The 12,071-nt window shown below is 55.7% G+C and overlaps 1 protein-coding gene across 1 annotated transcript in view; it reads right to left on the bottom strand.

Annotated features, from left to right (window-relative positions):
* MYO1H (myosin IH) overlaps nt 1-12,071 on the bottom strand; it is a 60,568-nt gene that overhangs the window by 29,171 nt on the left and 19,326 nt on the right. Inside the window, exons 6-9 of the mRNA XM_084761402.1 lie at nt 9,661-9,840; nt 5,842-5,940; nt 4,135-4,248; nt 3,704-3,775 (exon numbers count right to left, since the gene is read on the bottom strand). Of these exons, the coding sequence (XP_084617528.1) occupies nt 3,704-3,775; nt 4,135-4,248; nt 5,842-5,940; nt 9,661-9,840 (465 nt within the window). The remainder of the gene's footprint in view (nt 1-3,703; nt 3,776-4,134; nt 4,249-5,841; nt 5,941-9,660; nt 9,841-12,071) is intronic.

The following is a 12,071-nucleotide window of genomic DNA, read 5'->3' as shown; positions in this document are numbered from 1 at the left end:
TGAGGGTGAGGGGGTGGGGATGAGGGTGAGGGGTGGGGATGGGGGTGAGGGGTGGGGATGAGGGTGAGGGGTGGGGATGGGGGTGAGGGGTGGGGATGAGGGTGAGGGGTGGGGATGAGGGTGAGGGGTGGGGATGGGGTGAGGGGTGGGGATGAGGGTGAGGGGTGGGGATGAGGGTGAGGTGTGGGGATGAGGGTGAGGGGTGGGGATGGGGGTGAGGGGTGGGGATGGGGGGTAAGGTGTGGGGATGAGGGTGAGGGGTGGGGATGAGGGTGAGGGGTGGGGATGAGGGTGAGGGGTGGGGATGAGGGTGAGGGGTGGGGATGAGGGTGAGGGGTGGGGATGGGGTAAGGTGTGGGGATGAGGGTGAGGGGTGGGGATGGGGTGAGGGGTGGGGATGGGGGCGAGGGGTGGGGATGGGGTAAGGTGTGGGGATGAGGGTGAGGGGTGGGGATGGGGTGAGGGGTGGGGATGAGGGTGAGGGGTGGGGAGAGGGTGAGGGGTGGGGATGGGGTGAGGGGTGGGGATGAGGGTGAGGGGGTGGGATGAGGGTGAGGGGTGGGGATGAGGGTGAGGGGTGGGGATGAGGGTGAGGAGTGGGGATGGGGTGAGGGGTGGGGGATGAGGGTGAGGGGTGGGGATGGGGGTGAGGGGTGGGGATGGGGGTGAGGGGTGGGGATGAGGGTGAGGGGTGGGATGAGGGTGAGGGGTGGGGATGGGGTGAGGGTGGGGATGGGGGTGAGGGGTGGGGATGAGGGTGAGGGGTGGGGATGGGGTGAGGGGTGGGGATGGGGGTGAGGTGTGGGGATGGGGGTGATGTGGGGATGAGGGTGAGGGGTGGGGATGGGGGTAAGGTGTGGGGATGAGGGTGAGGGGTGGGGATGGGGTGAGGGGTGGGGATGGGGTGAGGGGTGGGGATGAGGGTGAGGGGTGGGGATGGGGGTAAGGTGTGGGGATGAGGGTGAGGGGTGGGGATGGGGTGAGGGGTGGGGATGGGGGTGAGGTGTGGGGATGGGGGTGAGGTGTGGGGATGAGGGTGAGGGGTGGGGATGGGGTGAGGGGTGGGGATGGGGGTGAGGTGTGGGGATGAGGGTGAGGGGTGGGGATGGGGTGAGGGGTGGGGATGGGGGTAAGGTGTAGGGATGAGGGTGAGGGGTGGGGATGGGGTGAGGGGTGGGGATGGGGGTGAGGTGTGGGGATGGGGGTGAGGGGTGGGGATGAGGGTGAGGGGTGGGGATGGGGGTGAGGGGTGGGGATGGGGGTGAGGTGTGGGGATGAGGGTGAGGGGTGGGGATGGGGTGAGGGGGTGGGGATGGGGGTAAGGTGTGGGGATGAGGGTGAGGGGTGGGGATGGGGTGAGGGTGGGGATGGGGGTGAGGTGTGGGATGAGGGTGAGGGGTGGGGATGGGGGTGAGGGGTGGGGATGGGGGTGAGGTGTGGGGATGAGGGTGAGGGGTGGGGATGGGGTGAGGGGTGGGGATGGGGGTAAGGTGTGGGGATGAGGGTGAGGGGTGGGGATGGGGGTGAGGGGTGGGGATGGGGGTGAGGTGTGGGGATGAGGGTGAGGGGTGGGGATGGGGGTGAGGGGTGGGGATGAGGGTGAGGGGTGGGGATGAGGGTGAGGGGCAGGGATGGGGGTGAGGGGTGGGGATGAGGGTGAGGTGTGGGGATGAGGGTGAGGGGTGGGGATGAGGGTGAGGGGCAGGGATGGGGGTGAGGGGTGGGGATGAGGGTGAGGTGTGGGGATGAGGGTGAGGGGCAGGGATGGGGGTGAGGGGTGGGGATGAGGGTGAGGTGTGGGGATGAGGGTGAGGGGTGGGGATGGGGTGAGGGGTGGGGATGGGGGTGAGGTGTGGGGATGAGGGTGAGGGGTGGGGATGGGGGTGAGGGGTGGGGATGGGGGTGAGGTGTGGGGATGAGGGTGAGGGGTGGGGATGAGGGTGAGGGGTGGGGATGAGGGTGAGGGGTGGGGATGGGGGTGAGGGGGTGGGGATGAGGGTGAGGGGCGGGGATGGGGGTGAGGGGTGGGGATGAGGGTGAGGTGTGGGGATGAGGGTGAGGGGCGGGGATGGGGGTGAGGGGTGGGGATGAGGGTGAGGTGTGGGGATGAGGGTGAGGGGCAGGGATGGGGTGAGGGGTGGGGATGAGGGTGAGGGGTGGGGATGGGGGTGAGGGGGTGGGGATGAGGGTGAGGTGTGGGGTGAGGGTGAGGGGCGGGGATGGGGGTGAGGGGTGGGGATGAGGGTGAGGGGTGGGGATGGGGGTGAGGTGTGGGGATGGGGTGAGGGGCAGGGATGGGGGTGAGGGGTGGGGATGAGGGTGAGGGGTGGGGATGAGGGTGAGGTGTGGGGATGAGGGTGAGGGGCAGGGATGGGGGTAAGGTGTGGGGATGAGGGTGAGGGGTGGGGATGGGGTGAGGGGTGGGGATGAGGGTGAGGGGTGGGGATGGGGTGAGGGGTGGGGATGAGGGTGAGGGGTGGGGATGGGGTGAGGGGTGGGGATGAGGGTGAGGGGCAGGGATGGGGGTAAGGTGTGGGGATGAGGGTGAGGGGTGGGGATGGGGTGAGGGGTGGGGATGAGGGTGAGGGGTGGGGATGGGGTGAGGGGTGGGGATGAGGGTGAGGGGTGGGGATGGGGTGAGGGGTGGGGATGGGGGTGAGGGGTGGGGATGGGGGTGAGGGGTGGGGATGGGGTGAGGGGTGGGGATGAGGGTGAGGGGTGGGGATGGGGTAAGGTGTGGGGATGAGGGTGAGGGGTGGGGATGGGGTGAGGGGTGGGGATGGGGGTGAGGGGTCGGATGAGGGTGAGGGGTGGGGATGGGGGTAAGGTGTGGGGATGAGGGTGAGGGGTGGGGATGGGGGTGAGGGGTGGGGATGAGGGTGAGGGGTGGGGATGGGGTGAGGGGTGGGGATGGGGGTGAGGGGTGGGGATGAGGGTGAGGGGTGGGGATGGGGGTGAGGGGTGGGGATGGGGTGAGGGGTGGGGATGGGGGTAAGGTGTGGGGATGAGGGTGAGGGGTGGGGATGAAGGTAAGGTGTGGGGATGAGGGTGAGGGGTGGGGATGAGGGTAAGGTGTGGGGATGAGGGTGAGGGGTGGGGATGGGGTGAGGGGTGGGGATGGGGTGAGGGGTGGGGATGGGGTGAGGGGTGGGGATGAGGGTGAGGGGTGGGGATGGGGGTAAGGTGTGGGGATGGGGTGAGGGGTGGGGATGGGGGTGAGGGGTGGGGATGGGGGTGAGGGGTGGGGATGAGGGTGAGGGGTGGGGATGGGGGTGAGGGGTGGGGATGGGGTGAGGGGTGGGGATGAGGGTGAGGGGTGGGGATGAGGGTGAGGGGTGGGGATGAGGGTGAGGGGTGGGGATGAGGGTGAGGGGTGGGGATGAGGGTGAGGGGTGGGGATGGGGGTCAGGGGTGGGAATGGGGGGCAGGGGTGGGAATGGGGGGCAGGGGTGGGGATGGGGGGCAGGGGTGGGAATGGGGGGCAGGGGTGGGGATGAAGCATAAGGGGTGGGAGGTGGTTAATTAATGGGAATGGGGGAGATGGAGGGATGGGGTATGGAGTGGGGAGATGAGGCTGGGACCCCAGAAAGAGATGAGCCACTCAGGGCCTGGCAGACACGGTTAGAGGGTTCATTACCCACCAAGGACACCAGAGTCAGGCAGCTGTGGCAGGGGGCACACATCTCCCCGGTGCCACTTTTACCTCCTCTGTTTTGGCTTCAATCTTTCTGTGGGTGAGAGCTTCCAGAAGAACCGCCGGGCAGACCCCCAGGAGCTGCGTGAAGAGTCCAGCTATTATTCAGTGACTGTAAACAGCCAGCCTGTGGCTTCTCCCTGTCCGGCATCACCTGCCCGCCCTCACTGCTGTTCTTTAGGGCAAAAGGGGCCTCACTGGACCAGCTAAGGTGGTACACTCCTGTAGGCTCAGCATCTGGGAGGCCAAGACAGGAGACTGCAAGTTCAGGCCCGGCCTACCTCCAAAACAGGCGGAAACAAGTTCACTGGTCGCAGCTCCCTCTAACCTCCCTAACCAGCACCAGGGAAAAGGTGGTGCTGGTCATTGGGCTGCTGTGGACACCTGGGGATCCAGCTGCCCCCTCCCCCCCTCTGTGCTCCTCTGAAAGGGAAGGTCACCTTGGCGATCCACTTGATTTCGTGAGTGTCCGGCACACTGGCACAGCCTTGTTTGTCCTCCTTGAAACAAATGTTGCCCAGGTGTAGGACGCTGGCGATGATCCCAAAGAGGTTCTGGAGACGAAGGCAGGGGACAGAGGCAGAGGGTCAGCAGCTCCCTGAGAAGGGCCCAGCTCACAGAGCCAGCTCCCTAGAAATGGGCCCTGGCAACTCCCAGTATTAATAATCTGAATGAGGAAAAAGGGTGGAGGGGAGCCACTCAGCCTCCGGCACGCCTATAGGCCAGGCGTGGTAGCACACACCTTTAGTCCTAGCACTCCAGAGGCAGAGGCAGGTGGATCACTGTGAATTCGAGGCCAGCCTGGTCTACAAAGCAAGTTTCACAACAGCCAAGGCTATGCAAAGAAACTTTGTCTTGAAAAACAATGGCAACAACAAAAAACAGTTTACAAAACAAACTTCCAGCTATCCGGGGTGGCTTGTGCCTGTAACTCCAGCACTTGGGAGGCTGAGGCAGGAGAGTGACTAATTCCACATCAGCCTGGGTTACATAGTGAGATCCTGTCTCAAAATAAACAGACAAAATAAATAAACAGACAAATCCTACAGTCAAGCTATTTGATTTTCTATTAACATGGTCTCAAATATTATTATCATTTTATAAAACTACATCTTGGTCCTTCAAAAATAAATAGTAATCAAAATGGGAAAAAAAGAGACAAAATTCTATTCAATGTTTACCCATGATGCAGTTCATTTCAAAACTGAGGAGGAATTAAATAATAAATTTGTGTCCAATGGATCTAAATCCAGACTGGACTTAACCTGGGGGCAGGACCATATCACCTTCCTCTGTACAACACTGTAGAACCTTTGTTTGTTTGTTTGTTTGTTTTCGAGACAGAGTTTCTTTGTGTAGACTTGGCTCTCCTGGACTCACTTTGTAGACCAGGCTGGCCTCGAATTCATAGTGATCCACCTGCCTCTGCCTCCCGAGTACTGGGATTACAGGCTTGCGCCACCACCGCCCGGCCACTGTAGAAAGAGGCGAAAATGCCCATTTACTCTTTGAACAGGCTACGAGTGGTCTTCTAGAATTGTTCAGCTACAACACTTGAGGCACATTTATACCAAATATTCTTCATTATTATTTAACTCAGTGTGCTTGCATTACAGAATGTCCTATACTTTACCCCATGTATGTTCATGTGTATGCATGTTCACATACGTGTGCAGGCATGTGCTTGCAATACATGGAACAGAGGACAACTCAGGTCACAAGCATTGGTGTCTACTTTTTATTCATTTTTTACTAGTTCTCTCGCTGGCCGGGAACTTACCACGTGAGCCAGGCTGGCCGGCCAGTGAGCCGAGGGACCGGCTTCTACTGCCTTCTCATTGCTGGGATCACAAGAGAGCGCCACAGTGCCTGCCTTTTTCAGGGGGCTGGAGAGATGGCTCAGTGGTTATGAGCTCGCGTGGCTCCAGCAGAAGACCGGGTTCAGTGCCCAGCACACACATGGTGGCTCTCAACTACCTGTAGCTTCTGATCCTTCATCCCTGTCCCAGGTCTTTACCGACTGTGCCACCCCCAGCCCAGTCCGGGGCCCCACCTCTGACGTGTGCCTTTATTTGCTGAGTCTCGTGCTCCTATGGTGACCAAGCACGGGATGGGGAGCCAGACAGACAGAACCCCAGGGCCTTTACCTCAAGGTCGGCTTCAGTAAAACCAATGACAGAAAAGGCACCGGACACCGTTTTCCAGTCACTCTTGTCGTTGGCGGGTGACTCTCTGGCACAGTGACCCTGTGACACAGTTGGATCAGGTAGTGGTATTTTAAGGACAATGGAGCCACGCACGCACCTGTTCCTGGCTCAAAGTGGCTATCTACCCACACAGAACCCATTTGTGAAACGTCCTGAACCGTAGACAAGAAGGGGATCATCTACCCACCAGGGATCATTTGCTGGCAGCTCCTTATTTTCAATTTTTAAAATTTTTGTGTGTGTTTTTGTTTGTTTGTTTGTATTTTCAAGACAGGGTTTCTCTGTGTAGCCTTGGCTGTCCTGAAACTCACTCAGAGAGCATGCAGGCCTCGAACTCACAATGATCCGCCTGCCTCCGCCTCCAAGTGCTGGGATAAAAGGCGTGCACCACCACCGCCGCCCGGACTTATTCTGGATTTTATTTGGTATTTTATCTTATAAAATCCCTGTCCCGAGAAACTTTCAAAGCTAGTGAACTGTATCTTCAGGACCTGTTTTAGAATGCTTTTCCTTTTCAGTTTTGCTAAATAGCTGGAAGGTGTTTGTGTAATATGGGATCTGCTGAAGCGCGCAAAGAAATAGCAGTGCCGCCGGGCGTGGTGGCTCACGCCTGTAATCCCAGCACTCAGGAGGCAGAGGCAGGCGGATCGCTGTGAGTTCAAGGCCAGCCTGGTCTACAAAGCGAGTCCAGGACAGCCAAGGCTATACAGAGAAACCCTGTCTCAAAAAACTGGAAAGAAGAAGAAGAAGAAGAAGAGGAGGAGGAGGAGGAGGAGGAAGAGGAGGAAGAGGAAGAAGAGGAAGAAGAGGAAGAAGAAATAGCATGACAGCCCTGACGTGCTTGGGGTAATCAGCAAAACCCCCTCACTGCAGGGCTAGGCTGGAGGTGGGTGCACTTTACAGACTGGCCGGCAATATGTGGTGGTGGCGGTGGAGGTGGGACGAGGCTTCTCTCTTGGTTCTGAGTGTTGTGGCCTTTCAACTAAGCAACAGACCCACCGCTGCCACAATCGTCATTTTGTGCATTTATTTACCATGCATATGTATATATGTACAGGCACACATATGCCAGGGTGCATGTGTGGATATCAAGGACAACCTTGCAGGAAGGTGTGTGTGTGTGTGTGTGCACACGCGTGTGTTTGTGTGTGCCTGTGTGTGTGTGCACGTGTGTGTATGCGCACATGTGTGCGTGTGTGCATGTATGTGTGTGTGTGTGTGTTACAACTCAGGTCATCAGGCTTTGAGGCAAGTGACTTTACCCCTCAAGTCATGTTGCTGGCTTAGCAAATGTCACAACTCAAAGAGGAAATGGTAAGCTGGGTGTAGTGGCGCACGCCTTTAATCCCAGCGCTGGGTGGATCGCTGTGAGTTCAAATGCCAGCCTGGTCTACAAAGCGAGTCCAGGACAGCCAAGGCTTCACAGAGAAACCCTGTCTCAGAAAAAACAAAAGAAAACAAAACAAATCAAAACAAAGAGAGGAAATGGTATAGACATTTTTAAAAATTGCTTTGCATCTGGAGTACAAAGTGTTTCCAGTTTGATGGCTACCTGAAGATTTGTCATCTTAAGATATTGCTGTATTGTACACAGTGTCCACCAGCCAGCCAGCCAGAATAAAACTCACATTTTGGGAAAAAGACTTCCATGTCTGTGACTTCTGTATTCTCACATTCAAAAAAAAATATTCAGGTAAGTTGCATCTCACTGGGCATGTGCAGACATCACTCATTTATTATTTCCCTAAACAGTACAGTATAACAGCTGCTGCTCACTGACTTGGTTAGCCTGGCTGGACGTGAGCCTCGAGGGTCCTCTCTCTTACTCTGCCTCTTCACTTTTGAGGAGGATGCAAGAGATTCAACCTCTGTTCCTCACACTTGCGTGGCCAACACTGTACTGACCAAGCCATCTTCACAGCCCCGTACTGTCCTGTGACAGCACTTACACTGTGTCTGGTCTTACAAAAAAAAACAAAACAACAACTTAGCATACACAGGAGGATATGTAGGTCATGTGCAAACACTTGGCCATGTTAGATAAGAGACTCAGGCAGCCTTGGATGTTGTGGTCCATCAGGGGTCCTGGCATGGGGTCCTGTGGAATCTCAGCAGCTGTCTCTTCCCTTGTCTGCTCCTGCCCCCTGCAGGCAGAGCGTGTGCAGATCTGTCCCTCTGGGACACACACTTGGTTTATGGGAAATGCAAGCTGCGAAATAAAGCTGAGCAATTCCCCAACGTTTGTGGGGCATCGGGAAACGGATTCAAAACAAAACAAACAAACAAACAAAAAACACTGGCAAATTGCTAGAACCTGTTTGCAAAGCCAGTGGGGCAAATGGATCTGATTGAAGCAGTAAGGCCAGGAAAAAAATCTGACTAAAGATGTGTGTGTGTGTGTGTGTGTGTGTGTGTGTGTGTGTGTGTGTGTGTGTGTGTGCATGTGTGTGTACATGCGCACATCTGCACATGTGGGGCGCTCTTGTGCCTGCCTCCCTCTGGATCATGCACCAAAGATGACTCAGGCATGTGGCCATACTGGGAAAACCAGGTCCTTGAAAAAAAAAATGCAAAACCAACTCACTCCGATGCTCTGTTCTGAGAAGCAGCTGCGGGCTTTTCAAGTGTAGAGTTCCTTGGTCCTTATCATTTGTCTGGGTTCTTTAGAGTCAATCCTGCTTTTCTCCTAAGGGCTGTAGGTACCCCACCCCTCACTTTACGTCACCCACTTTATAAAGCCTCACTCACTCTCACCTGTTCCGCCTGATGACTTCAGGTGACCCCCCAACACCAGGCCCAGTGAAAAGGAAAAAAACAAACGAATAAAAAACCTTCCGGTGCCCAGCAGTGGTAGCGCACACCTATAATCCCAGCACTCGGGAGGCAGAGGCAGGTGGGTCGCTGTGAATTCGAGGCCAGCCTGGTCTACAAAGTGAGTCCAGGACAGCCAAGGGTACACAGAGAAACCCCGTCTCGAAAAACCAAAAACAAACAAACAAAAAAGAAAAAACCTTCAGGCAAAGAAAGGTGCTAGTGGGAGCAAATATACGTCACATGGCCTGGGCATCTTAGAGCCCTGGCACAGGCTGCAGAAAATGAGTGTTTTCGATGTTCCGGGCCCCATCAGGAACCTCCTGAACTGCTCTCATTTTGCAGCTGCGCTCTCAAAGTGGAGGTCGGGGAGCTGGAGAGAGTTCTTTCAGATTGGCGGGTGGGGGCCAGAGAGGGACATCAGTGTGTGTGTCACACCTGTCACTAACCCTAGCCTTGGCTGTGCATCATAACCATAACTCAGGGGTGTGTGTGGCGCTAGCACTCAAGACCTTGTGTATCCGTGGCAGGTACTTTACCACTGAGCTTCCTGCTTGTAACAAGGGAGCTGTGCAAATCATAAATAGCTCTGGCTGCCCCATCTCACCCTGGAAGAACCAAATCTAAATACCCAAAGGTCGGCTCAGACATCTGTCTGTTCACCTACTTGGCGCTGGGTTTCGAACCCAGGGACTCGCACATATGAGGCCAGTGCCCTATCCCTGGAGGGGTATCTCTGTTTCTAAGACTGTTTGACTGATTCTAATTTCTACTGGGAACTAGACATTCAGTTGCTTTACTGAGATGAGATAGCCGTCAAGTCTCGAGTGGAGATGCTAGCTTGCTTGTGACAAGCGACATTCAGGAGGGTACATCAAGAACAGCAAACACCCGTGACCGCCCCCCTCCTCCCAGAGGCCACCAAAGCCAGGCGCTGGCCGTTCCAACCTGTGAGAGGTACTTGTACAGCTGGGGGTCTTGCTCAAGCCCCAGGGAAGCGAGGCGCCGGACGTCACCGCCCGCTAGCAGCTGGTAGAAGATGTGGAAATTCCGCTCGCCGTGGTTTTGGTAGACGACTCGGGATTTCTCGATCAGGTAACTGATAATGTGCCCACCTACCGGAACGCCCTTCAAAACAAACAAACAAACAAACACACACACACACACACACACACACACACACACACACACACACACAAAGTGATGGCTGTGACAAGCCCCGTCCTGCTGCAGACCTGGTAAACAACAGTGGTTTAGCTTAGGGTGGATTTCTGAGGAGGAAAGAGTCTTACTGTGTAGTTGAGGCTAGCTCTGAAATGCTGCTTTTCCTGCCTTAACTCCCAAGCGCTACAGTTACAGGAATGGAGGGGGGGGGGGGCAGCGGCTGACGTGTCCGTGGCTCTGGTTTCGCCAACTCCGAGGTCACAAATGCGTTTTCTCCATTTGCTTTACTGTTTAATGTTTCAGACTAAGGCCCATTGCGCTAACTTTAAAAATGATATGAAAGTTGTGTGCGTGCGCGCACACAAGCACGCGTGTGGAGAAGTGAGAAAAGCTTTCAGGATTTGGTGCCTTCCTCCCACCAGGCGGGCTCTGGGGTGAGCCTCGGCCATCAGGTTTGTGGTTTGTTTAACAAGTGGGGCGCCCACACCCATGCAGCATCTACTCACACACATAAACACAGATTCTTTTTAAAAATCAAATATTTTAGTCACATGTACACAGCTGTGTATGTGGTGGGAAGGGAAGGACACGTGCACTTCAGTTTGGGTGTGGAGGTCACAGGGTCACTCACTTGCAGGAGCTGGTTCTCCCGTCCTGCCGCGTGTCATCAGGCTTGGTGACAAGTGACTTTACCGCTGAGCCGTCTCCCCAGTCCCACCTCAGCCTCGTACTAACTTAAAGGCCCCAATGAGTTGCCATAGTACTATAGTTCTACCTCTTTTTAAATTTCTATTTATTGATTTTAATGTACATCTGGAGTTTGGCCTACATGAATATCTGTGTGACAAAGTTGGATCCACGGGAACATGAGCTAGGGACAGTTGTGAGCCGCCATGTGGGTGCTAGGGGTGGAACCCAGGTCCTCTGGAAGAGCAGCTAATGCTCTTAACCACCGAGCCACCTCTCTAGTGCTTAGCTCTATATCTTGGTGGACAAGAATCACCTCTGACAACGCTGGGTGCGGGTGGAGACATGGGTGGCTAGGAGCCCACACACACGGCTGCTGGGGTTCATGGTGAACCCATTATAAAATGGTCATCACCCCAACGATGGGCTCCTATGCAGTGAGGATGTTGTCATGTAATCCAGAACACAGCCCAGTGCTGTGGCACCCAGCCCAGCACGCAGGAGGCTGAGCCTGGGTTTTGTAGTAAGTTCTAGGCCTTGCCTAGACTACAGTGGGAGGCATTACATCTTGCATTCCATATTTTATTCCTGGCACTCCTCAGTCAGCGTGATACATTTGAGAAACCTAGTTGCTGTAGGCAAAGTGTCCACTTACAAAAACATTGTGGCGGGGCCACAGTCATTGCCACAGCGGTTGTGTGGCAGTCAGAGGACAACTTTCAGGAGTGAGTTCTCTCGTACCCACTTTCAGGAGTGGGTCTCGGTGACTGAACTCAGGTGCTCAGACTTTGCAGCAGGCCCCTTTACCCACTGAGCCATATCACCTGCCCTGTTTTCATTTTTGGCTTTTTGTAGATGGACACTGTTAAAATAGTGTCCCTGGCATTCCTGCTGTGTCTTTGAGCAGGCAAAAAGTCCTCACTCGTGTTGGGCCCAGGCACTCAGGAGGCACTGTGGGCTCTCGCCAGCCATGGTGTGATCACCCTCAGCCACGGTGTGATCACAGGTGGACCCCACTCTGTCCTCAGCCCTGCTGCCGTGCTCACTGTCAGCTCTGGTAGTTTTGTGAGTTCTAATGGGTCATGTGGCTTCTTGACTAAGATTGTAGTCTGTAACTCTGTGACCATTAATGGAAGTTCACTCACCATCTGCTTGAAATTCTTTTGTGCCCATGTTAAGTTGGGCTGCGTGTTCTCCTGTGTAGTTCTGGAATGAACATCCTCACTGAACATATTATTAAAAGTAACAATTAAGACACCGTGGCTATGAAGAGGGAAGGAAGCGGCCACTGTCCCGCGCAGTGACCGGAGAGACGCCCACCTGCTCTTGTATCACAGTCAACACTGTGGGCCAGTGAGATGGCTCAGCAGGTAAAGGCATTCGTCACTAAGCAAGATGGTCGGAGTTCGAGTCCCAGAACCCACTTGGTAGGATGAGAGAGCCAGCTCCTACAAGCTGTCCCCTGACCTCCACGCTCATATGAAGCTGTCACAGCAGAGGTCGGCGCC

This window comes from Acomys minous (genome assembly GCF_964271855.1).
Source record: "Acomys minous genome assembly, chromosome: 16".
NCBI lineage: Eukaryota > Metazoa > Chordata > Mammalia > Rodentia > Muridae > Acomys > Acomys minous.
The sequence above is the reverse complement of the archived record's forward strand: the minus strand, read 5'-3'. Positions and strand labels throughout refer to the sequence as shown.